General features: G+C 47.2%; 1 protein-coding gene across 2 annotated transcripts in view; it reads right to left on the bottom strand.

Moving 5' to 3' along the window:
* Rdl (Resistant to dieldrin) overlaps positions 1-26594 on the bottom strand; it is a 229627-nt gene that overhangs the window by 122464 nt on the left and 80569 nt on the right. For both annotated transcript variants that reach the window (XM_055073792.1, XM_050184372.2), the window contains exon 4: positions 5814-6040. In XM_055073792.1, coding sequence (XP_054929767.1) covers positions 5814-6040 — 227 coding nt within the window. The remainder of the gene's footprint in view (positions 1-5813; positions 6041-26594) is intronic.

Here is a 26594-nt window from a genome sequence, read left to right as displayed (position 1 = left end):
ACTAATCTCGTTAAACACAGCCAAACAATGAAAAGTATTGTGCAAATGTCTTTCAAGAAAACAATCTTGCCTGGCAAGGAGGAAGCAGCCCCCGTAGAATAATCGCAGCCAGAGAACGCGGAGAAGAAATGAAGCTTTGGCAAGACTGTAGGATTGTAAGAAAAACGTAGGAGAATGACAAAGACTGAAAGAGCTTTTCTCGATATATTTGGCTATTTTTGTTACCGTTCGTCTCGGCATTTCACGGACTGTAAATATAGTGTTCTGTTAGTAGGCCTTTGATTTACTGTAGTCATTATGGGTGTTGTTTTCAATTTCGCTTTCGCAAATTCTGACGTGCTGTGTACCGAAGCGCCCGCCACCAAGTTTGTACGACAGCACATCGCTGTACTAATGATAACGTGACACAAAAGCGTCACACAAAACGATACCAATGGAACGCGTTCCCTCCAGCAAATGTTTCTTTCTTCTCATCCATTTCCACTATTCCAGACATTCTGGGGACAATGAGGGTGATGTGTTTACGAGTGTTCTTCCTATTACATTTCCCTTTGTCCTGTCCCGACAGCAGCTGAGTTCGCCTAAAGAACGGTCGTAAGTAAGTGTCTTGGACTGAACTGGCGAGAATGGTAGATTATTTAGACACAATTCCAACCTAATGGATGTTTCAGTCTCGTAACATTGTTTGCTGAATCCGGTGAACACGAGTGGTTCATTCTTTTGCGATGCGGCGTGGATTTCTTTGTCTCGTCTGAGGCGAATTACGGAGTTGGCTTCTCTTCGTCCTGCGATAACGCGATATACACACCATCATTCTCAGTGGCGGTTCGTCCTTGCGCTCAGCCTCTACGGCGACGAAAGCAGAAAACGAGCAACCGATGAAGTAAATTCGCCTTCAATTCGTCTTATCCAAGTGCCGTTCGCCATTTCCTGGCCGTAACAGAGGTGGAGAGTCTCGAAGACGCAGTCGGCATTGTAAGTTCGTGTGCCAGACGAGATGGAAGCAAAGCGAATGAGTTTTCAAGCAGCGAATCATGGATACGCGAGAATTGGAACTTAACGTGCGAACATGTTCCATGTAGATTTTACGCTTCATACTTCCCGTCATGAATTATTCTTACGTTCGGCTTTAGAACTTGAACAGGTATGGCCTCTTGAATGAAGCAATTCGTATTCCCTGCCAAGTTGCTATTCCTTGTCGTATTGCTTACTGGTTGGTGCAACTTTAGCAATCTTTGCTTTATCGGGAGTGTGTTGAAATGCCGGAAACGACTGTTGTCGGCTTTACCAACCCTAAGCGCTGTTAAGTGGACAAAGAAATATACAATGAAATACAACTGAGCAGAGACGGTCACGCTCAATACTAACGTGCTCAGTACAGTAATTCGACAGGACGAAGTACATTCCGCAACTTGTGCGCGATGGTATCATTGAGACGAGGGGAAATTACATGCGCCAGGAAGCGCCAACAAGTAAAAGGGCGCGTTTTTCATATAAAGTTTTAATAAGTGAATAAAGCAATGGTAGCAACAATGCACTGCTACTATCGCAAGGTGGTGTAGAGCGCCTGCGACGAATTATTATTTTTTTCTTGTGGTTTTGCAGCAAATACAACACAACCTTAAAGAGGAAGTTCAAATCATGCGCCGGATGTGTTACGTTGCGTAAGATACTTGCTGCAATAAAAAAAGGCTTTACTAATAGTAACCGTGAAAAGCTGGGGTTGCTCTAAAGACGGTTGCTCTAAAGGCGAGCCGGTCGGCTGTCAAATTCTCAGAGTTAACATAGGCCTGAACTATGCGGCAGCTTCGATTGCTTTTGTACATAGCCGGTCCAAAGAAAGGTTGAAAAGTTTCTATGGTCGCGTGACAGTGTTGCCCTGGCATATAGACACTAAAGAAGAAATAAAGAAACGAAGAGTAACAAGAAATATCGGAAAGAAGCAGGCTGGCTTTGACGGGGAAGTGATGCAAAAGGAAATTAATAAAGAGCTTCGAGCAGAAGTGCAATCTCTGACACCAGTATCTACGAAACTTTATAACAAGATGGGCCAAAGTAGGAAACGAACGTTCAGGAAAGGAAAGAAACAACAACGGAAAGTAAAGAAAAAAAAAACAAAGAAGGAAGATTTTTCCGTTCATAGTGAGAAATAAGTTTGATGGGGTGAGGTTTCACACCACGGTTTACTTCTTTTTCCTCGACGAGGATCCGTCTCCATGACACCAGCCTTACATTTGTCGCATTCCTCCAAAGTCTGCAGCAATAACGAAAAAATAACTAAATAAAGGGAAACCGAGTTTGACATACGAAAGGCGCTACATGGCGCACTGATGCATGAAAAGGCCGCGCATGAACCGACCTATTCTCTGTAGCAGCAGAAACGTTCGCTGTCGCACTGGCCCGACTCAATAAGAAAAAGTCGATAAGAAAACGTTTAACCTGCAATCGCTTTAAACACGACATTGACAGGCCTGCCCAAAGACCGTCACGGTTCAATATTACCGGATTAGACTTCGGTCGCTCCAAAGCAGGCGCCTTCAAAAGAAAACATAAAAGTGGTGGTTAAAAGCAGTGGTTTTTTTTCTGAACTTGAGGAAGAAAACTACCTTTGCATGAGTAATTTCGGATAGTTACAGTTACTTCGCCTCTTTCGGTTCGCGAAGTAGGCTAGGTAGTAAAAGTGCATGGCAGGTCTGAAGGTAGTTGTGGTTTAATTTCCTTTTAAACGTAACCGCTTCGAAAAGGCGCCCCCAAAGGTGTTGCCTGTTTCGCATTGAAAAACGGGCACAAATAAGCTTTGACTCTCGGAAGCGTCGTGTCGCTATATCTTCATGCGGACAGCGAAGTTCAGGTGACGGAGCCCGCTATACGAGGGGTATGCCTGACGGGCTACCGAGTTTTTTTTAAATTGCTCGTTGGCGACGCAGGCGCCATCGTAGCACAACGAAAGACGAAAACCGTGCCGCTTTCCGCAAAAGACCGTTGCACGTCTGCTTTACCCGCTTCCTGTGTATTCCACTGTTCTGTTCCACCCTAAAGACAGCCGTCACGTGGGCGAAAAAAATGCACAGAGTGCCTATAATGTGCCCAATGCACAAGGTAGAAATGTTGTTCCTGGGCTTCCCATATAAGACAAATAGTTCGTGGAGAAAGTCGAGAGATTCAAGACCAAAATGAGTTTCATAGCCACAGATTGCAAATAAAAAGAACCTCTGAGCTGTCATCACCTGCTCCTAAACAATTAACTCTGCTCCTTTTGCACGAGAGGTACGCCGACCACGTACACATCTATACTGATAGATCAGCGACTCTGCGCTTTTCCTCCGGAGCCGTGGTTTCCCCAGCGAGAGGCACCCCCGTCAGTTTCAAGACGTGTCTCCCAACGACGTCGACGGCTGTGGAATTTGCAGCTCTTCGCTCTGCGCTTCGTTTCGTCAGCCAAGAACAACTTCGAAGATGGTCACTATTCACTGACTAGAAGGTAGCACTGCAGTCTTTGCTATCATACCTATGGCATTCTGGCAACTGGTATTATTATGGCAACTGGTATTCTAGATTAGAGAACTAATCTATACCTTCACTGAGAAAGGATACCACGGGACATTTCAGTGGCTTCCAGGTCACTGCGGCGTCATAGGTAACGAACACGTCGATAACTCTGCTTGGTCGGCTCTTCAAGGTGAAGAAGCGGAGTCGAGATAACTTTATAAAGGACAGATGCCGCTAGAAAACTTTGAGTGCTCACCCACGATACCACATTCCCCATATGGAACACACGTCGTTTGTAAGGAAACCGGCTGCACCACATAGTCTTTTCTCTCCGCCTTCGCATCCCGGCTGGATTCTGCCGACGAGAAGTTACCCTGCTTTGTTGAATATGGCTAGGAGTGGCCTTTACGAAGTATTTTGCATTCCGAATCGGATGGGGAGACTACGTCTCATGTGGCGAGTTTGGTAGCGAGGAGACTCTTCAACACCTTCTCTGTGATTGTCCTCGCTATAATTTACAGAGACGATCGCTTGCAATCGCGATAGCGCGCTTTGAGAAAAGACCTTTAACTGAGGAAATAATTTTAGAATGCCGACATTACAAACCATCGCAGCGGAAGGCGACGAGGGCACCATTACAGTTTCTAAGGGTAACAGAATTGGACAAGCGGTTGTACCTTGAACCGATGTTTATAGTGCTGCAAGTGCTACTGTGCTGTGCGGTGACGGTATGCGGTGGCAGTGATTGGTTGTGGTTGTGCATCTGTGCTCCCCTTTTCTCTCTCTCTTTACTTTGCTGTTATTTTAACTCCTCTCTCTCTCCAGCGTAGGGCAGCTAATCGAATCTTCCCTTCTGGTTAACCTCCCTGCCTTTCCCATTTCTTCTCTCTCTCTTTTTGTTTGTAAATATTACCCATTTCTAATACTAATGCTAATGAGAGTGTAAGTTGATTTAGCGCCACAATTTACCGTTACTAAAAGGGCTAATATGGTGAATTGCGCATGCTCATTTATATTTATAGCCGTACTTCAATATCGCATCACAGCACATAGCAAATTATCGTTGTCGTGCTGGATAATAATTATCGACGTCTGGTAGCCACTCGATAAGTAGTGGGATTAACTCATTTTAGACTTCAAAAACTTAATGTCATTAACAATATCCGGGTGGTTCAGACATCAGACCCTGTGAGTACTGAAACCCAATCTTGTAGCTTAGGGAGACATATACAGTCATGCCCACATGTGACGATCCCACTGGGAGCTTACTTGGAGCTACTACGAACAGTTTCTCAACCACCAAAATTTTTTCAATGATTCTGTTAGAGAGCCGGTCGCATATAACAATCCGGTGCCCCACTCAGTTCGGTTACAACGAACGGATCGAACCAAACTAGCTGGGAAAAATGTGATGAGAGGTGGAATGGCCCAGCTTGTGTCGACATGCCTGCCTTGAGCTTCATAGTAGGCTTAAACATTTTGCATGCGTCAGGCGCGTACAAAACAACTTGAATAGTGCTGTCGTTGGATGGCAACTGTACTTAAACACAACTCAGTCCCCGATTTCCGCCTGTAAATGTAGTGCGCGTTATCTTTTAGAAATAGTTTTTATGAGTGTGCGAATATTCGAAAATTTCAAATAACAAGTGAAATACTGCCCCATTTGAATCAGGCTTCAAATAAAATATTCTGCCTTCTTAAATACGAATATTCTTTAAGAGTTTGTCAATAGTTGAAGTGCTCAAGTGTGCGTGATCAAAGATATAGTGGGAAAAAAGGTATTCGAAATTACATCCTGATGGCCATAGTAGATATTACACGCAAGCAGTTACGAAGTGGAGCACGCTGTACGTTGCTCAGGGAGCCAGACTTTTCCTTATAAACGGTTATCATGCGCACTATCCAAACAACTTTAGGTATGGAAAAAAAAAGCTGCTTATGTGTTGTGAATGCTACTTTAGGACTTTTAGCAAACAACGTTTCAAAACGTGCAACGTTATCACAGAAACTGGCTGACATTGTGAATACTAGGATACAAACATCGTTTTATATTAGTGGCGAGAAGAGACGACCTTTATTCAAAATTTATAAAAATAATTATCGATTCGATTTGATTCTGGCACTATTCGATTCGTATTCGAACCGGTCTCAAGAAGTTACCATTCAGACGTTACTAGAAATTAGGCGTTTCTTCTGCTTCTTCTCGACTTCTGCGCCGCCAGTAGTTTCTAGGGCGAGTGCAATTACAACGAATTTTCGATATAGCGAATGTATATTTTTGTGCAATGACGGTGTTCATTGAATCAGGGCTCGGCTGTACTCACCGAATACTGCGGAAAACCTCTCCTCCGGAGCCGATGCGGAGGAAAGTGTTGGGCGTCGTGGCCGCATGAAAGTAGGCGCTCTTCTCGTTGGCGAAGAAGGTGTCGGGTACCCAGATCTTCTCGGCCACTTCAGCGCCCACAGTCATGCTCTCGAGGTCTGGGCTTTTCTGGAACGAGAGTCGCTCGTCCCGCCACGATTGCCGGAAATAGAAGTCAGAAGTAAAGTCCTGCGCAAAGTGAAGAAGGAAGCAAAAGCGAGGAAACGAATGAATAGGCTGAAACACTTGAAGTTGAGCGCAGGAGGAAACAAAGCGTATTTAAAAGTAATGTACGCAGTAATCGAGTTGAGGGCGGGAGGAATCAGTGAAGTTTTCCGTCTTTTTTTGCGTTAGTGGAGATATTTTCTTGAACTACTGGAGGGGGGGGGGGCGGTGTCCACAAAGCTTATCGTTCGTAAGGATTCCTTGCCATTGGCCGATCGCCTTCGCTGTTAGTATGTTCAGCATTATTATAATTGGTCAAAATTGTACCTTATGAACAATTCTAGCGTAAGTGCTCTATATGAATATGGGCTCTGGAGTGTACGTGTAATTTTACTCGATGAAATGATGAGTTGTTTGCTTCTTACCTAGTTTTTTTTTTCTTCCAACTGTATGCTAGTGTTGAGTTCAGTTAAGTTTTTGGGGTCCTCTACGGATAATACAAGGTGAGGTGTCCCGTATCACGGCTACGAACTGGGGCTTCCAGTTTTTAATAAGTCAGCAAAAGATGTAGACAGTATCTGGCCAGTCGTAGCCGATACGCGAAATTACAGATGTTATAAGGAAAGAAAGCTGAAATATTTTTACAGACATAGAAATAAGTGCAGCATGATTGAGAGAAAGAAAACGCCTACTAATAGATTACAGAATAAAGCGTACCTTATAAAATAACAACGACGCACATCTAATTACCGGCTTGTAGGGTATGTTATAGTTCTAAAGTGCCGAGCTGAAATGAGTTTAACCATGGTTAGGGAGAGTTTGACACTGTCACAGTATGTATGTACAATAATTACGGTTGACTGCACACCAGGTTTGGATTGCTGATCCTATGAAATGCTGCAGCGGAATGGATGTATGTATAGCTACATTAGCGGTGTAAATTTCCATTCGTGGCGACATTGGTGTGACATCTGCCTGGTAAAGAACAATAGACAGTAACAAGATTTGCCAGGCTTTGTACAAATCGCGGTGGAGACACATGAGAGCGATAATTAAGATTATAAGGGTGCAATTATTTCGCCGGTGCATGAAGCCGTGGAGCTGCTCAGCGATAGCGCGGTCCGATGAATATCATTTGGAGTTTTTCGAGCAGTCTCTTTCCCAATGAATTGATATAATATGCAATAACTGGAGTATTTATTCTTTGTTTATTTGTCAGCATTTTCTTACAGCATAAAAACGAGTAGCGTAAAGCGTGTTGCTTCAAAGCTGTTATATCCGGCTTTTCCAGTACACCGAGCTTCAATGACAGCGCCATTACATTATGCGCACAGGGACTTTCAAAACGGGAAAGTGGGTCTTCCTTACTCTGTCGCAACGTGTACTGGCCCTAAGAGTCTCTCGCTAAGAAGTATGAATGTAAAGCTACGGCGGCATAAACTCGTTCAACGGGCTCCCAATTCAATTCAAGAATCTCTCCTTCCTTTCCGTGCTCGTAATCAAAGTGACGCTTTCGTTTAGCAGCAAAGAGACGCCGCTGACGTCGGCCATCGCTTTATACTGTGGCCATTAAAAAAAAGAAAGAGAGACTCGGACCCTTTGAAGACACGGCACGGCGTACTTTCAGCGCGCCTTCGTCGTAAATAAGTCTTTGCCCGCTGTACCGATTCAGCGAGGAGCGCGATTTCGTTTTCCGATTCCGGCTCTCTGGGCGCTTCGGTTCCGGCGACCATGATTGGCGCGCTTTACGACGATGAGCCCTGCGGGCGTCTCGGCCCGGCTATAAAGAGCCGCTCAGGCCTCCGGCTCGTAGAGCAGGCAGTCGAGGAAGGCGGCCATTTCTGAGACTGTGCTATAAGGGAACGGCTATATTTGCGGCAACGCGTACGGATTCTTGTACGTATATATAGATAGCAAAGCCCCGGCAACGTATTGCCCCGGCGTGTGTCATTACTATCTGCTCCGCAGATCCCCAGGCTGCGCTCCTTGTCCTCGTGGGGCCGAGGTTTTTTACTTAACGTCACCGAGGATAATTTGTTTCCTCTTATTGCAGCTGCGCGTACCTTGACATATACTCGCTGCCTGTTTTGTTCTCTTCGGAAGCTCGCTACTAGGACATGATTGGTGGGTGCAGGATGTGCGGCGAGAGTCTGGCGGAGGTCCTGAGTGCTACGCAGGCTTAATTTGGCCTGGCGGCACAGGCTTTGCCGGAAACAGCAAAGCCTGACTCTGTCTAAAGCTTTCATGAGAAAGCTTCAGACGGTGTCATCCGTCGATACAATGTTACCAGAGGCGCACAAGAGGTTGAGTGTCTTAGGTTCCGTAAAAGAAATAAGTGGGTAATGGTGTTGGGTATCAGTTTGTTTTAGCTGTTCTTATACATTGTGGGCAATTTCTCGCTTTTAAATTGGGTGTACGTTGAAGACAAAGGTCCTCCAAATTTTTCGTCATATTTGGGCTGATTCCGCAGTACAAGACAATGAACCGACAGCATTTAGATCGAACCAATGAGACCTATTTTCTCAGCAGTGCTTATCGTCTCTCCAAGAATGATGCTTTCGGACTTTGCAAGAAGTTTAGGCATAGTCCAGGTGTGGCAAGAAATGAAACATTCAGTGAGAGAGAGAGAGAGAGAGAGAGTGTGGTTGTTTTACAGGCATCTATGGCAAGTTCTATATGGAAGTTCACCTTGCAGTAACATATTAAGTATCCTTATTGTACCTAATGAAAATCAAAACAGAAACTTCGGAAATTGCCTGTCGATGCCTAAAGTAAGGTTGTCAAATTTCGGATTTAACGTCCTGAGACTACAAAGTAGGTAAAGAGGGACGTCTTAGTGGAGAGCTTCGGATTATTTTGGGTCCCATTCATTCCCATTCATTCGAAGCCTCATCCCCGTGGTCCGTAGCAGAATGCCATGGCCAATGAGCCAGCCCGGCGCGCATAAGTCAGTTTTTGTCAGAAACTTACTTCGCGTAAGTTCATCTTTACGAAAACCTCGTTATGAAGAACCGAATTCTCTCTGGTCAGCGCTGCGTCAAACAAGTGGCTTTGCGCGTCAGTAATGTTAATTGCAATAAAACCTTCAAGCTACAAAGAAAATTTCTTTATTTCGACGTATATGGTCTACAAGCACGCGCAAGTTCATTTAGCTAAATTGAGACAGAGAGATCCCTCCCGTCGAGCAGCCAGACTGAAGAACTTGTAAACCTGAAATGCTACACGCAGTCTGGCACCGCGCCAATGACTGTTGCCACGTTTAAGGCTGTCCGCGACCGAAGACAAATGCTACACGGCCAGCCGTTGGAGCTGTCCCGACACGCATCTCGCTCTGTCGCCATGCGGAACCCCTGGAATCCGTCACGCGATTGTGCGCCGCCGAATGTGGCGCTGCAAATCAAGGACGCCTGTTTTGCTTGAAGCGGGCGACCATTAGGGCTCTCGCTATTCGCGCAGCTCCTAATGGGTTCAAAGTATGGGAGCACGTGTACGGGCGTGTACATAGATCCCTCGCACGGAAATGGACCGTTCTTGTGAAAGTGTTGCCATGCGGCCGCTAGGAGGCTCGTGCTGCAATCGAAAGAGCGGTAACTGAGGTAAGACTAGCTGAGGGACATGTAACGGAGATATAGATTGTACTGGAAGCATTATGCTTCGCGTATTTCGCCTCAGGTATGAATTTAATCAGAAGCAAAACTCGCAGCAGATTCCAGTGCGCGCACAGAAAGGTGTTTGTGCTGAAATAATAAAGGAAGTCAAGCGTGAAGTCGTCTTGCGATACAAGCTGGACCGAAAAGAAAGAAAATGAAAGAAACAAAATTGAAAGAAAGAAAAAAGAAAGGAAAAAGAAAGTTCTTTAGGTGCTTCGCACGCGCGGACATTCAGCGCTTCCAGGCTAAATCACAGTTAGCAAAAAATATTTTAAGATGTGCAGTCTCAACGCATATGTCTTGAAGCTATATCAAAAGTCATATCAGAGAGCATCGTTCTACACTTAGAACTGTCTGTTCGAATCACTGGATCGGACAGCGTCCAAAGTATTCCCTAAAAAAGCGTAAAGTTGGCTACCATGCTGTCCTAAGCATCGAGACATACTAAATTACGCCGTCATCGATGTATGCTTGATTGGCTCGTGCTGCGTGAGCAACGAGATCACTGCGTCAGCACACGTCAGGGTGAACTTTCGTATCCACTAGCAGCCACATGCATTCAAATTTGGGGCTCCAACGGATGTTCGCACATTCCCTTTCATTTTAAGAGTGACCGCACTTTAAAATTTAAACGTGTCTCTTGGAAAAATCTAAACAAATAATATTAATAAAACTATTGCACTCAATTTGGCCCTCAATTAAATTTGGCAATCAAAATTTGGTACGAAGTGCGAAGCATTGACAGAGCTAGCACCACAGCGCTTGAACTCCTCGGACGGTGACCTAACTATACGTGGGATGCGACGTGTCGGTGCGACGTAGCGCGCACAGCAACTTCAGCTCGGCGGGCACATGAACGCGCTGGCAGCCACGAGACGAGGCGCCTCACAACGCAGGCGTGACGAAGAGTGTCGCCAGGTGGCGTTGCAGGCGTCGCGCCTCGATGGTGCACTAGATGAGACCATCGGGAAACCGCCCACGTTAGTCAGCGCCCAGTGAAATAGTAGATAACGTTAGCTTGATGTTTACCGTTCAAACCAGTGCATACAGCATAGACAGCAGCTCGACAGGAAGGCGAGTATGCCTTACAGTGTGCGCACCCACAACGCCCATGCCAGCAACCGAAAGCAGAACGCTGCCCTGGGCCTGCCACCTATACTCGGGGACAACTTTCTGTGGCTACGAAGGGAAAGATACGGGAGGCGGAGCTTCTGCACATGTGTTACTGCGCCAAATAGTCCGCCAGCGTTTGACAGAGCTTTTGATTGGTCGAAGGAGACGCTGAATCAACGTAGCTTCCACGTGCGACGGTTTCGCGTTTGCCCAGACGCGGAAGGGAAAATCAGCAAAATAAGTAAACATTTACATGCAGTGGTGTTCTGTCTTACTTAACTGTTGCTAATCAGGTGTTTATGTTTTTTTCTTTCGCAGCTTAAACTACACGTGGATAAAAACGCAAGAATCTTTTCAGAAGCGCTCTCACTTTTGCGTGCTTTGCCTCCGTAGCTTTCCCTTCACTGCCACAGAAAGTTGTCCACAAGTATAGACAGTTGAGCGGAGCGTTGACAGTGCGTCGACTTCGCTTCCCAGCATTTTTTTTGCAGCCAAACGCGCTCCACGTCTCTGGAGACAAGCCGCACATGCGACGTCCGCAAGACATCACAACTCGTCACGCACAATGGGGGTGTCGCCAACGGCTTACATTTGCCTCGAGCGTCCATACAATTGCTGTCTCAATAGTAACACAATAGGCAAATGGAGATATTTATTGTGGACTGAAAGTCCACTGTTGGCGCGTTCTAGTAGCCTTCATTCCTGCATTCATTCATTTAAACTTCCCTTTGAAGTTTTCGCAAGTGACCCAAGCAACTTACACCTTGCCTAAGGAGTGGCGATTTGACCGCGCAACAACCTTGCTCGGTGACCTATGCTGGGGTAACGCCGTGCTTAAGATACCGATTCCTTTGAGATGACCTTAACGTATGGCTCATGAAATTTGAATGCTGGAGAAAAAAAAAGTAAAGAACAGGCAATGACAAAAGCACTCATACGACACACTGGTACTTTGCCCTAAGCAGCGTTGCCTAGATATCACATAAAACTTCGAAGAAACAGAAAAGCATGAAGCCCAAGAATTACGGCCAAACATCTGCCTTGTGACTGCAATTCCTATGTTGCGCACATCGAGGAAAGAAACGAATGAGCAGGAGACGCGGAGACAAAGCAGCGAACCGGCTCGCCGACATGCGGGCATGTTCGTGATTGAGGGCCTCAATACGCAGGGGAGCGGAACAATTGAAAAGGCACTAAATGTAGGTCGGTATGGCGCGTGCCACCCTGTGCCAGCACGGTCCCATGGCTGTGGAGAGCTCCGCGGCTCGTCACGCAGCGTTCGAACTCAGGAAAAGGGACAATAAATGGAAAGGGGAAAACAAAACCAAGCACAAGAACAAATAAAGCTGGGAGGAACTCCTCGTGTACCGGGCGACGGCAAGGCACGAAGCGGGAAGAAGGGCAAAAAGGGGAAAGGGTCAGTGCCGAGCCATTCTGCCCTTGACACGGATAGAAAACGGGCACAATTTCAGTCGCAGCGATGTAGCAGTCGCGTCGGTCGCAATCAATAAGGTGCGGCGTGCGCCCCGGATAGCGTGCGCCTGCCCAAGCCTGCCAGTGTGGCACGACCATCGCTACCGCTGCTGACGGTCCCGACCGGTGAAAGAGGCGACGTGTAAATGAAAAACTACGTTCGCCAAAAAGAAAAAAAAAAAGAAGACGACGCCAGAAGAACAGGCTCGCACGGGCCGAAGACCAAGCGACGGGACAGCAGGCAACTTGAGACGAGAAGACTTGTGAATGAATGAATGAATGAATGAATGAATGAATGAATGAATGAATGAATGAATCAACAAAGGAATAGAAAAGGGAAGGAATAAACGCAAGATCAAATACATAAATGAGCTTTACTAATAGCACCAGACGGAAAACAGACGAAAATTCATTATGCTTGAGGAGGAGGAGGATATATAGAGAGAAGTCGGGGATGTTAACTAGAAATGCGTCTGGTTGGCTACCCTAATATGGGCGACGGGAACGAGGAATAGAAAGATAAGATAGAGAGAGGGAGGGGAGGGGGAGGAAAGCCGCGGTGAGCTCGCGCACGCACGCGGAGGGCCTGAGCGAGTCAAAGGCGTTCACATAGGCCAGTCGCCCCCAAGAAAGGCAAAAGTGCCTTCACAACTTTCTGAGCCAACGAGCGATGGGGACGGTCTTCAAGCAGCATCTGCACAGGCAATGGCCGATTGTCCAGTCGTCGCAATGCGATAGATAATGTTTGTCTTTCGGATTGAAATCGATGTCAATGGCACAATAAATGTTCGATGTTCTCTTCCACGCCACAGACGTCGCATGCAGCACTGTCGGTCATTCCAACCAAATTAGTGTACGCTTTCGTGAAAGCCACTCCCAACCACAGCCGGTAAAGAAGGGATGCCTCACGTCGGTGAAGCCCGGGTGGAGGTCGGAGTTGGAGCGAAGGGTTCAGTTCGTACAACCTGGTGCGCGTTATATTTGGGGTGTTCTACTCTGTTAAAGAGAGCTTGCGTGCCAGGTGACGAAGCTGCCTTACAGCGTCTGTCCTGGAAAGAGGAATGGGAACACTGAGTTCTTCTTCATTTGACTCTCAAGCAGCTTTGTCTGCTTGATCATTTCCACTGATCCCGCAATATCCAGGTAGCCACTGGAAAATAATTTCGTGGCCTATGTGTTAAGCGTCGTGGTGAAGTTTGACAATTTCGCATGTTAGCTGTTCGGGAGCTCCAGGTTGGAGGACTGACTGAATGCTGTGTGAAGCCGGTCTCGAGTCGAAAAACGCGGCCCATGTACCAGGACTCTCTGTGTCAATAAATTGAAGTGCTCTGCGCAGAACCATGAGTTCTGCAGCCATGGACCTCGTGACCTGTGACGTCTTGAATCACAGTGTGATTCCTCTCGTCGGCATAAACAAAGCACCGCTACTGTATCTCTCGTACAACAGGAGTAAGCTCAATTGGTTTAGTGCAGACGGTGGTAAGGCTTACTTTTTCTGAAGTACTGGAATTTTGAGGTGTACTTCAGGACGGCACAAACACCATAGAGGAGACACCAGCTTGGCCGCAGGTGTGTAACTTGATGTAAGCGAGGCACGATATGCACTGACACTTGTGCTAAATTAGGTGCGGGGTCTTTCCACGGTAAGTGCAGCGACGTGGTGGCAAGGGGTCCGGGCAACGTGCCTGACATGTGCACGCATTGTCTCGACGGAGATGTGCGTCGTGATTTAATAATTTTGAGCAATGGCAATAGTTTTAGCCGTTGACGCACTGCGTGGTAATGCTCTGAATCATACGCAAATTGGTTTTGCAGGTGTTGCATATAACAGGCAGACTGTAAGAGGAACCCAACACCCTGTACAGCTGTAACATGAATTATAAGCCCTGGCTCAGAAAGGCTTGGCCATTTGCATGGCCACTCATTCGACGTTGTCACGGACCACCACGCATTTTGTTGGTTGTCGTCACTGAAGGACCCCTCAGGCCGCCTTGCCCGTTAGGAACTTCGCCTGCAGGACTACGACATTCGCGTGTTCTGCCGTAGCGGCCGCCAGCACTCTCACGCCAACAACTTCTCGCGCTCTTCCTTGCCCGTGGGACCATGGCTGCTGCTTCGTATGCCAGCTTGCGGTTTCTTCCATCGACCTTCGCACAGCGCAAGGACCACTAGATCGCCTCGCTGATAGACTTGATCTCTGATCCATAGGCACCACCGACCAGTCGCGCATTACGTCGCCAAGCCAACCATTTCACCATTTGCGATGACCTTCTCCACCGACGCAATTACACCGCCGATATCCGCCAGTGGTTGCTAGTATAGTACACCGCAGTCTGCGTTCTGAAATATGCACGTCATTCCACTCTGACATACAATGCGCACACTCGGGAGTATTCAAAACATACCAGCACATTCGACAGCGGTACTACTGGCGCGGGATGTACGGCTACGTTCAGAAGTTCGTTCGCTCGTGCTCCGATTGTCAGACCCGGAAATCCTCACCGCGCTTCTCACCAGCTGGTTTGCGACCATTACTTTGCCCTACACGGCCGTTCGGGCGCGTCGTGAGATCTGCTGGTAAGCGCTGGGCCATCGTGGCTGTTGACCACCTCACGCGATACGCCCAAACTACCACTCTCCCAGCGGCTACAGCGCGTGATGTTGCCTCCTTCCTGCTTCGACGATTCGCACTGCGTGATGGTCCACCACAGGAGTTGCTCAGTGATCGCGAAAGTGTCTTCTTGTCGGGATTCGTCGAAGCCATCCTCAAAGAGTACCACGTTGTGCACCGCACAACTACTGCTTACCATCCGCTGACCAATAACCTCACAGAACGCTTTAACCGTATGCTTGGCGACATGTTCACAATGTACGTAGCCTCCAACCACACAAATTAGGATGCTATTCTGCCCTTCGCAACCTACGCCTACAATACCGCCTTCAGAGCACCACTAGTTTTTTTTTTGTTGTACGGCCGGCACCCCTCGCACACAATCGACCCAATCCTTCCGTACAAGCCGGATGCAACTGAGTGTGCGCCTCTTTCTGCCACAGCCAGACATGCCGAAGATTGTCGCGATCTCGCGCGGGACTTTACTACAAATGACCAAGAGTGCCAGAAGAGCATTCGCAGTGACACGCCTTCTGCTCCCACCTTCCTTCATGGAGCGCTTGTGCAGCTCTCGGTCTCTTCCACTGCGCCTGGGCTCTCGTCGAAACTACTGCCCAAGTATGAAGGCCCCTACGTCGTCGTCGAACGCACATCTCCGGTCAACTACATGATCGAGCCCGTTGAACCGTCTTCGGGCATGCGCCGCAGTAGAAGAGACATTGTCAACGTCGACCGCCTCAAGACCACTCATAGTGACAAGCTGTTAGGTCGCCGGGCGGCTCCCTTTTCGTTCCCGAGGGTAATTGTAAAGAAGGATTGGAACAATATAGTGGTTCGTCCTCTCCAGCGCTTCCTAGTGGGTCGCCATCTTCAGCGCTTTTCGCCCGTGAATGCTGCTCGTGCTGAGAGTCCGTGCCCTGCGCTAACGGTCGGTGCCAAACGCCGGTGATAAATTAACGCTTTTGAAGTACTTACTTTTTACTAGACATCTTAATGCTTTAGAAGGATTTGCAGCTCTTCGTGTCACAGCGAATGCAATAGTTAAAAAAAATTAAATTATGGGGTTTTACATGCCAAAACCGCGATCTGATTATGAGGCACGCCGTAATGGGAACTCCGGAAATTTGGACAGCCTGGGGTTCTTTAACGTGCACCTAAAGCTAAGTACACGGGTTTTTTCGCACGGCAGCCCATCGAAATGCAGCCGTCGTGGCCGGCATTCGATCGCGCGACTGTGTGCTTAGCAACCCAACACCATAGCCACTAAGCAACCACGGCGGTTGCAATAATTCTAGGCTAGTGCATTCTTTTAGGCTAGGTCTAGGCATTCAATATGGAAGGCCTAATTTATAGGTTAGGTTAGGTTAGATTAGGTTCAAAAAATTGAAGATTAAGCGACTAACAGCAGAGCACGTCTCCTTTGAACATATGCAAGCGTACAAATTCGTTTTTTTTTTACCAGAGAAGATTCCGTCTCACCTCGTGCATGGTATTCTTAAGCATTGAACGTGTTTGGTCAGGAAACAGCAAGGCATCGACTGTACCACACAAAAATTTGCCCCTCGTTTCACGCGCCTGCATCTTCTTCTACTTCTTCTTCTAAGTACATTTCCATTTACCTGTGTGCTGCGCCAACCGATTCCAACTAGCACCCGCAAACTTCTTAATTACCCCCCCTCCCCCCCCTCCCATTCGCTTCGCTTCTCTTGGCGTCCATTCTGTAACCCTAATAGTCCACCGGTTATCTAACCTATGCACTACATGTCCTGCCCAGCTGCATTTCTTTTCTTAATGTCAATTAGAATATCCGCTGTCCCCTTTTGCTATCTGATCCACATCGCTCTCTTCGTGTCTCTTAACGTTACGCCTGGCAGTCTTCGTTCAATCGCTGTTTGCGTGGTCCTTAACCTGTTTTCAAGCTTCTTTGTAAGTCTAAAGTTTCTACCCCATATGTTAGCACCGGAAGAATGCATTGATTGTACTTCTTTCTTTTCAATGATAATAGTAAGCTTCCAGTCCGGATATCACAAAGTCTGCCGAATGCACTCCAACCCATTTTTATTCTTCCCTGAATATCGTTCTCATGATCAGGCCTGCATGATCAGCGCCTGCAATGGTCTTTTACACGTGTTTCGTTTTTCAGCCTGAGTGCGCAGGGTGAAATCCCGCCCACGTTGGCGGAATCTCGACGGGGGCGAAATGCAAAAACGCCCGTGTGCCGTGCATTGGGTGCACGTTAAGAAAACCCCGCGTTGTCAAACTTCATCCAGCATCCCCCACTACGAAGCGCTTCATAGTTCTATCGCGATTGTTTTTCTAAGTCGCACATAACCAGTGCAGATCTCGTCTACTATTGCACTCGGTGCACAGGATAAAGCATACGAACCTAACGAGAAGCGAAAAGGAAGCTAACAAATGGAAGTAGCTTAGCGTTCTTCAAGCCTGCGCGTCAGGTAGGCTGCGGACTTTGACTACGGATAACATCACTATATAAAGGCAGCCGAGAGCCCTTTCGTGATGCGAGGCTAACGCAAAGCACTGCAGCGGCGGCGCGAAACCGCAATCGAGAAGGATTTAGTGGCGACCTTGAAGAACGTGCGCGTGTGTGCGTGCCCGGGAGACCCGGTATTCGCACCGCAGGCTCAGATTCCCGAGATGCAGGCTTCTGTGCGACGCCAAGTAGCGCTCACGCACCGCAGCTCGGAGGAGAAGGCAGCCGATGACGTGACGAACTGCGCGCGCCGGCTGCCGCTGAGGGTAGTTTTCCCTGCATGCATGATAGCGGGCAAGCACGCGATCTGCGTGTTTTGTGCGGCGCCCTATATCCGCATGCCAACTAGACGTCTGGTAGAGTATAACGCCGGTGGCCATGAAAGTGGCGGTGCAGCTATCGGCTCACCCCTCTCGGTCAAGCATAAATGCGCGGGCAGGACGAAGGTCGTCCTGGTTACTTTCGTAAAAGTAGAAAGGGTAAGTTGTACGTGCCGCAAAGTTTTGATTGCCTTGCGACTTCCGTTACGCAACGTTTCGGTGCCTTACCGACGGAACATTAGCTGCAAGTGTTAGGCTGAAGCGCGTTGACCAACTGAATCAGCTGTCAGTTAAGTATATTAGTGCAACGGAGCATAGCATAGCATAGCATAGCATAGCATAGCATAGCATAGCATAGCATAGCATAGCATAGCATAGCATAGCATAGCATAACATAGCATAGCATAGCGCAGCACAGCGTGATAGACTGTGTTATAACACATAGTAATATACACGAGAATAGAGTACTCTGTACTAAATATTGTAAACTATGGTATAAGGTAGAAACGCAATGGAAGTAAACCTGAATGTCCAGTACATTATGGTTTCAACATAATAAAGAAAACATGGATGTCGAATGTTCTGTTCCTGTCGTTTATTTTCCGTTATCATAAGACGCCCTTTCTGATATCACACATAACAATATTCACAATGATTTCATGCTCAGCCTTACTGCGTCTGAAGAGAATCACCATTTACCTGGAAAACAGCTTCGAGCGATAGTATACAGCAGGCTACCCAAGTGGATCTAAGATTGCAGAGCCAACGGAAATGTATTCTTAGCCTAATATTGTGAAGTGTATCAGCAAGATGGGGCAGTATCATGACACAACCTATCGCTTCGCAAAGAGGCCTCTAAAACAATACAAACCATGTGGTCTACGACTCCAGGTGTTATAGTCGTCCACCATATTTACACGTGACGGTGGATAAAAGTAGTAAGACCGGTACTTCGGCTGCTTGAAATGCATGTGTAAACGGCGACGGAAAACAAGGACGCAAGATGGAGAAGAGGGACCACAAAGCATGATGATATATGAAATACGGAAGAGAGGGACTATACGAACAATGCGAGCACCCCTGACTATCTGTTTCTGTAATATTTGTTCCACATGTATATCAGGCAACTTTAGGAAGCTGCAGGTGACGGCACACATAGCACCTGTGTTTGATCCTGCTACCGCTAACCGCACAGCTAACCGCACAGCTACCTTCCCGTCCGTCGGTGCTTTGCGATGAATTTACGTCTTGAACTTAGACCAGCACACCCAAATCGCTATCCTAGCCCATTTAAGAGTTTCTCAGTCTAGATTAGGTATCTTTTGTTTTATTGAAGTGACCAAACCATAGGCAGGTATGAATGATTTGCCATTCCTAAATTCAATCTCACATAAATGGGATTCTTCACACATAAATCACAATCACACATAAATGGGAAAAATATGATTAGAGGCACTGTTCATTTTACGTGAACAACTTTCCTTCCCTACTAACTTATTTAAAAGCCTTTACAATACATGTAGCAACTTCTGCCTAATACATCCTTGCAAATGAGTGAGATAAAACAAATAGAACATAAATAGAAAATACAGAGGTCTTAACCAGAACAGCGTCTGTTTGGCCACCCTAGCAAGCAATGGGAGTGGGCTTTGTGATACGAATATATAACTGCGTGGACGGGACGGGAGGATGAAGGGACGAATAAAGGAATGAACAAGGACGGAGGAGTGAAACGACGAGCACAATCGCTACAGTAGCGCTTGTGTTCATCCTTTCATTCTACCGTCGTTATTTTAGTGTTAGTACATCCATTTCCATGTTTCTGTCAACTCTTTCTGAGGGTAGGCAAGCGTCGCACCCCGTCCGGTGGCATTTGCCAGCCTGCTTTTCGCTTTCCCTTTCCTGTCAAATGTATATATGTATATTTATAATAGGAATACTAACTAACTACGAACTAAGGCTGCTCTGCGCTCGTGGAGGGGAACTGAGGGCTGGATGAAAGTTGAAGGGAAGAAGCGGTGAACGCATGTGAGGAAAACAACACGCAGTAAGGCACAGGGCAGTCGACGTCAAAAAAGAAAAAAAGAACACAAATCTTTCTTCACTGATTAGTGCACGGACGAGTGCGGATGTTCGTGCCGTGTCCGCAGGTGCAGAGGACGATCGACCAATCATCCAAATTATTTGGAGGATGATCGTCTTTGTAAATAAAATCGAGGACAGTGGCACAATAAGCGGTTAAGCCTTTCTTCGTAGCTGCATATGTCACGCGAAGCACTGTCAGCCACTGTAAGTAGTGCGCTTCACTTCAATAAACCAGTCTCCTAACCTCGCTTCTAGAAACCATCACAATAATGACTCCCTTAATTTTCTCGCAGGCAGAGTAAATCTGGTCGGGACCCAACGTCAGATTGGAGTTATTCTCTTCGATATTGACGAACTGTGAAAGCGTGCTCCAATATGTGCGCAATCTTACAGTTCTGATTTTCCTGCTTTTTCATTGCACTTTCTAAATGATAACATGTGGTCATTCACATTTGAAATACCTTAACTACTACAATAATACATTTTTATGGCAAAAGCTTTGTAGTTAACCTCGTACTGAAGCGTGCGTGTAAATCATCGCCAATTTGTTAATGTCAGCAAAGATTTGTTCACATTTATCGTCTAAAATGGATTTCCCGTTTCTTGTCTATAGCTGACATATGGCTTTACGAGAAAGCATTTGATAAACGCTTATTTGCGGTTAGTGTTTATAGACGGCCTTTTATAGGGAAGAGAGGATGCATCAGCAGATGAAGCGAGCTATGTGCTTTCGTACATTGCACACAGGGCGAAGTGACGATCTTAGCCGCTTAATTTCCACAATAAGTATTTTTTTTTTTACAGGAAACGTCCAGACGAAGACGGCTCAGACATGCGTGATCACGCCTGTCCACACAGCACGTGAAAATCGCCCATTGGGTCACAAGGGAAAATAGGTGTGCACTGCGCCTACGGGTCGGCCCAGATAGCACGCTGTGCTGGGTCAATTGCCAAGCTGCTCCATAACGTAACGGTTTTTCTTTAAAGCACGTTTTCTCTCAATACACATTTCGTTCAGTGAAGCTAGCTTTAGCGATACCGTTCACCACCTCTTTATTTCCGCCCTGCATCCGCGCATAGAAGAAGCTAATCAAGCGCTCCTTTAGTTAACCTCGCTACATTTCCATCTATATTTTCTCTGCCTTCGAGGTACGTAATGCTGCTTGTATATATAAGTGCGCGATCCTTTACGTGTGACTCAGCGGTTATCACGGCAATGGTAACTGTTACAAATAAAATAAAGTAAAAGAAAGAGAGAAAGAAAGAAAGAAAGAAAGGAAGAAAAAGAGAAAGAAAGAAAGAAAGAAAGAGAGAGAGAGAGAGAGAGAGAGAGAGAGAGAAAGAACATTGCATCCGCAATCATGAAACCCAGGCCCTCTCGTCATGCCCTCTGCCGATTACATCATCGCGTTGCCGAGTACTCGCTTACATTATGAGGTTCTAATGCCTCGCCAAGTAACAGGCGGCGTGCGCACTTCATGCTGAATGCTGATGGCTATTGCAGGTTCCAAGAGTAGGTTAGCAACCGAAAAAACGGCCGCGGTGCGGCAACAGTGGCGAAAGAGCTGCACGATACAGCCACGAACCGAAAATTCTTTCGACACTCTGTCTGTGAATGTACTGTAATACGCGTATGTTGCCGTTGTGACAAATATTATTCTTAATATTTCGCCTCTACGTGGTTTTTCCTAGTCTTCCGGAGGGGGAAAAGATGACTACATAAAATGTTGCTCTGTGGCAACTACAATTATGTGTCTCAGAATATATATCACAAGTTATTTAACGAGTTATGTCACCCGTAGAGCATTTAGGTATTGTTTTGAGATGTCTTAAACAATTTAGCTAGGAGCACTATGCTTTCTTGAAGTCCATATGAGCAATGGAAACTAAGTTAGTGTTGGCCGAATACGAACTATAGCTAGTTTCATTAAAAGCGGTTTGAAATAATTTAAACAACTAGGATGTGAAAATGTAGCTCTGTAAATGCCAAACGGGCTTATTATTTGCAAATATGCATTCTACATAAGTGCAATATTACTTTCGAGTACAGCACGCGCAAACGCGCTCGTGCTTGTGCGTACTAGCGCGTACTCTGAATTCAGACGTGTTGTAGTTGTTACTGTATTGGCCCACAGTTTACTTCTCATCTAACGTCTATCTGTATTCAGCCGGTCAAAGCAAATGATACTAGGACAGTGGTCACAATGAACGTACGCGCTAAATACAGCCAGAGCGCTAGTTCGCTTCCTGTGCTAAACGATTCTATGAGAAATGTTGCTATAGCGACGTGTGCCGCATCAGAATTTTGTGTACTTCTTTTCGTTTCGCTACTCATCTTTCTCCCTTGCTAGCTATTTTAATTTTCCTTCCTCCAAGCGCAGGGTAACAAACCGGAGCTTTTCCGGGTCAACCTCTCTGCCTTTTCTATGCGTCCACTTTGTTTATTATTATTATTATTATTATTATTATTATTATTATTATTATTATTATTATTATTATTATTATTATTTGCTTCGCAATGTATCTTGAGTGGGAAGTGATATTTCTCACGATGAAAGCCTCTACCATTCGTTCCCCCGAAAACAAACTTGTGTACAAGGGAGCACTGGGGCACTGCATGGCCCAGTCTTGGGTTAGCGTTGGCGCGCTACGCCAAGATTGGTGTTTCGTAGGGCTATACAGTTCGGGGGCCAGCGCAACACCACGTCGGTCATGCGCACGATCAGAGCGAGAGAGAGAAAGAATAAGAACAAAGGAGACCCACGTCGAAGAGTGCGCAGCGGGGCGTCGCACGTACTCGGCCAGGTGCGCGAGCACATCGATTGACGGCTCTTGCGGTGCCGGCGGCACTGTAGTGGGGCCGAAAGGGGTGGTAGGGGGTGGAGAGGCGGGGGGGGGGAGGAGTAGTTGCGGCGGCAGACGTGTCCAGCGGCCTTAGGGCGTGCGACTCGCGCCGGCGTGCACCGATGCGCAGCCCAGATTAACGGCAGTCCCCGGACCGCGGGAGCCGACAAAATGTGGTTCATGGCCGCCGCCACCGCAAGAACGTGGTGGACGTAGCGGTGCGCACGCCACCACGACCAACGCTACAGTAGTAGCAGCAGCACGGCGGCAGTGGCCAGCGAACAACGCGCACTGACGGCGTAATGTTCCCCGCGTGCGACGTGACCGTGATACGCGTCCCTGGCGCCGCGGCCACTCTGCAAGCGTCCGGCAGGCAGGCAGGCAGGCAGGCCGGCTTGCCGGCACGGCCCAGTATTCGCCGGCACAGGTAGCCGCCGCCGCCTCTGTTTCTGTCTTTTTTTTTTTTTTTGTCGACGCTCTCTTTCCCTTGGCCCCACAACCTCGATCTGATGGTCCCTCGGTGTCCACGCCTCGGTGCTCGGTCGCGACAACAGCACGTACGAGGCGAGCACGCGCGCAGAGCGCGAGGAAATGAGACGCGAAAAGGCGGGAGGTGGGGATAACGAAAGCGCGAATAAATGGCGAGGGAATGGGGAAGCGCTGGGGGTTGGGGGGCGTAGCGAACACGCGGGAGAACCCGTGGGGCCGCCGACAGGCTCGACAGCGCCGGTGACGAGAGCAAGATTTCCGTTTCTGACCGCGGCCGGTTGCGCTTGTAGTGCGGGCGGAACATGGTGGGTTCCTAACGGAGGACGCGGCTCTTGCTTCAGTGTGCACTAGAAAAAGCCAGATCAGAAGCAACGGAGAAGAAATAAAAAAGAAAGAAAGAAGGAGGCAGAGAGAGATACGTGTTATAAGGCAAACCAAGCTGGCGGATGGGGAAGTGGGACGTGACACGTCCCCTATGAAGCACGTATTAGTCCCCACGCCGTGCTCTTGGAGCATAACCTTGTGGCCAACTACATGGCCATGAAATCGAAAACAACTTTTGGAGGTAAGCGCAGCGGAGTAAGGATGCTTCGTGTTGCTGTCGAGCTTGTCTTTTATTGTTAATTATTTTTTTTTTTTGTCAACTTGCGCGAAACACTTCGACCCCGGAAAGCTGGAGCGGTGATTCGCCATTCGCTCACGCGAGGGGCTATCATTGTGCCCAGTTAAGTTGCACCGGGTTCAAAGCAACTGAATAGCCGGAATGTCTCTTTAAGTTACGTTCCCGTTGTATAAACACGGGGAAGGCGGGAGATGGAAATTAAAGGCGATGAGCAGGAAAAAAAAAAAGCCTTGAAGAAGACAAGTTCACTTGTCGAAACGTTGGCTACTGCTTTCACCTTGTTCTCGTTTTGCTCATCGTTCCCGCTGTATGTGCCTCATATGTGTAATATACCACGGTGAAAGGTCAGTGGGAGGCTTCATTCACTGCCCTGACACTATATTCTCAGCCAATCAGCGCACTATGACACCATCACCTTCAGAGAGTTTATGATACTGTCTGTGCGGTGTGAGGCTATAGGCTCTCGTACATTAAAGAGAAAGTTGTCATTGACCCGACAGTAACATAAAGCTATGAAAGAAACCAATATGGGATCTCCAGAAAGAAAGCTTTGCAGTTGAAACATTTGTCCTCTCAGGGGTTTGAACCCGGTACCAACACATTTTCGGGGCGATCGCACTTAAATCTTAGCTAACCAGGATGTTAGCAGATCGCAGCGCAAGGCTGAATTAATCGACAACTCGAAGCATAGGGGCCCTTAGTATGGCGAATTAGTTTTGCGCAAGCCCGCAAGGTAGAGTAAGGCTTATGAAAGGCAAAATTGCCATTCACTCGACTGCAGAACCAGACAAAAATAGAAAATGGGTTTCCTTTGTAGCTTCGTGCTACGGACGTGTCGATAAGAATTTTTTTTTTCTCTTTCATGACTCTTCCGCTACCTTGCGGACTTCCGCAGAACTGATTTCCAAATCTCTCTAGCACAATTATCAAATTTTCTAAGGAAACCGCCATGATTCTTCGTCAAGAAGCAGAATGCCGATAAACGTAAAAGGAATAAGCGAGCACAATACGTCATCAGAGATGGAGCGACTATGGTTTCGTTTGCGTGAACTTGACACGAGTGGGCCCAGCCGGCAGTCGAGCTGTCCCAGCCCCTACCGGCCGCGTTAACGCGCCTTTTGCCGAGCGGGTTGCGTGAGTCAACTCAATCTTTGCAGGAGGGTTGACAAAACTGTCATCGCTCGCCCAGCGCGACACGCTAGTGTTTAGATGAACCCGACAACCGAACTTTGGACTTACAAGCCGACTCGACCTGAACTTATCACGTTCACGTAAACCTAGCTATAATGACGTAGGAGCAAGGAGGAGAGGTAGCGAAACACCTCTCGCGAGCAGTGGACTCAACGTTCACAAACGTTCACAGCAGCAGCGAAGTTAGAACTTACCCTGGACCCTAATTTAGAGCTCCGTGTTCTGTCCGACATTCCACCACGTGACTACATCCTTCCAGTCCGTCTATGGCTAGCAGTAGCTTTTTCAAATGCATGCTCCTTTTTTATCGGAATGGGCAATAGCCAACTTTGTGACTTCCGAGGGTGCAGAGAAACGAGGGCACGCACAAACAGCAGCCCTCTCAGCCACGCTAGACCAGCTGGACAAGCGCCCGCTAACGGAAAACAACGTTCTCGGAAATTAGCCTTCACGAACATCAACGCGAGCCGCTATGAAGGCACTGCTACGCTATTTAATAGACACCGGACTTTGTGACAAATTGTGACTGCATACCGCGTGACACAGAATGCATTAGGGGGACTTTGACCCTGCAATGTGTGTGTGCGTGGTGTGCATTTTTTAATTTTCTTTTCGTATTTTTTCTGTCATCTATTGGATCCTTGTCCCCTTCCACCGGTACAAGGTAGCCAACCTGAGATAATCTCTCGTTAACTTCCGTGCCTTTCCTTTGCCTTTCTGTCTATCTCTCTTACACGTATTTTTCTGTTTAACGGCTACGGCTCCGCATCTGGTGCGTGCTTTAGGCCGTATGTCATCGATTCGTTAAATACTTGTCCTCAGATATGCTTGTCAAATACTTTTCACTTGCATTCACATTGTCGTCGCAGTGTCACATGATAGCTAACGCCAGTGTCCTTCATTCCCGCCAACGTGGAGTAGAGCCACGCTAACTTTTCCAGTTGCAGCTGCCGCAATCGCTGTGGAGCAGGAGCGAAAGTTAGGCCGAAAGGATGAGGTGAGCTTTCACGTGGAAGGGTGTGTTCTGAAGGGTGCCGAAAAAGGTTTCGAAAGTTTCAGAAGAAAGGCATCAATACACGTGGCGCAAAATATAGTTCGTCGTTTCTTCTTTACACCAAAGGCTGACAGGTGGCCAACGAGGGCGCAGTCTCTTACTTCGAGATTGCGGCCCAAGCCGAGTTCTCAGTTTGGGAAACGAAGTTGTTCCCAATGGCAGCAATTCAAGGAAGTATTCACGGCCCTAGCGATCTACCACGCACAGTTCCAACCATAAGAAGCGATCTATTTTTGTGAGCATTTACGTCATCACCTCATGAGCGTGCTTGCTTTCATTTTGTACAGATATACACGTACGATTCTTATCATGCTGCTGCTTCTTTCTTTTATTCTCTTCTTATCTTTAGCTCTTCTTGTTGTGATTCGTTCTATAGATAAGTGACGCTACACATCACAAAACGTTTTCATTTTTTAAATTATTTTTAGTTTCAAAAGTGGCCTTAAGGATATCGGAAGTCGCACTACTAAATTGAAAAATGAACCTCTCCTTAAATACACTTAGTATAAGAGAAGCCGCAGTTCGCAACGAAACGCGCGTTGTTCAGTTGGCCATGCCGTTTTAAATGTTGCGATATTTACTTCGCAATAATGCGGGTTCACCGAGCGGAAACAGCGGAACATTATGCTTTCAAA

Source organism: Dermacentor andersoni, chromosome 4, assembly GCF_023375885.2.
Source record: "Dermacentor andersoni chromosome 4, qqDerAnde1_hic_scaffold, whole genome shotgun sequence".
In the NCBI taxonomy this organism is placed as follows: Eukaryota; Metazoa; Arthropoda; class Arachnida; order Ixodida; family Ixodidae; genus Dermacentor; species Dermacentor andersoni.
The sequence above is the reverse complement of the archived record's forward strand: the minus strand, read 5'-3'. Positions and strand labels throughout refer to the sequence as shown.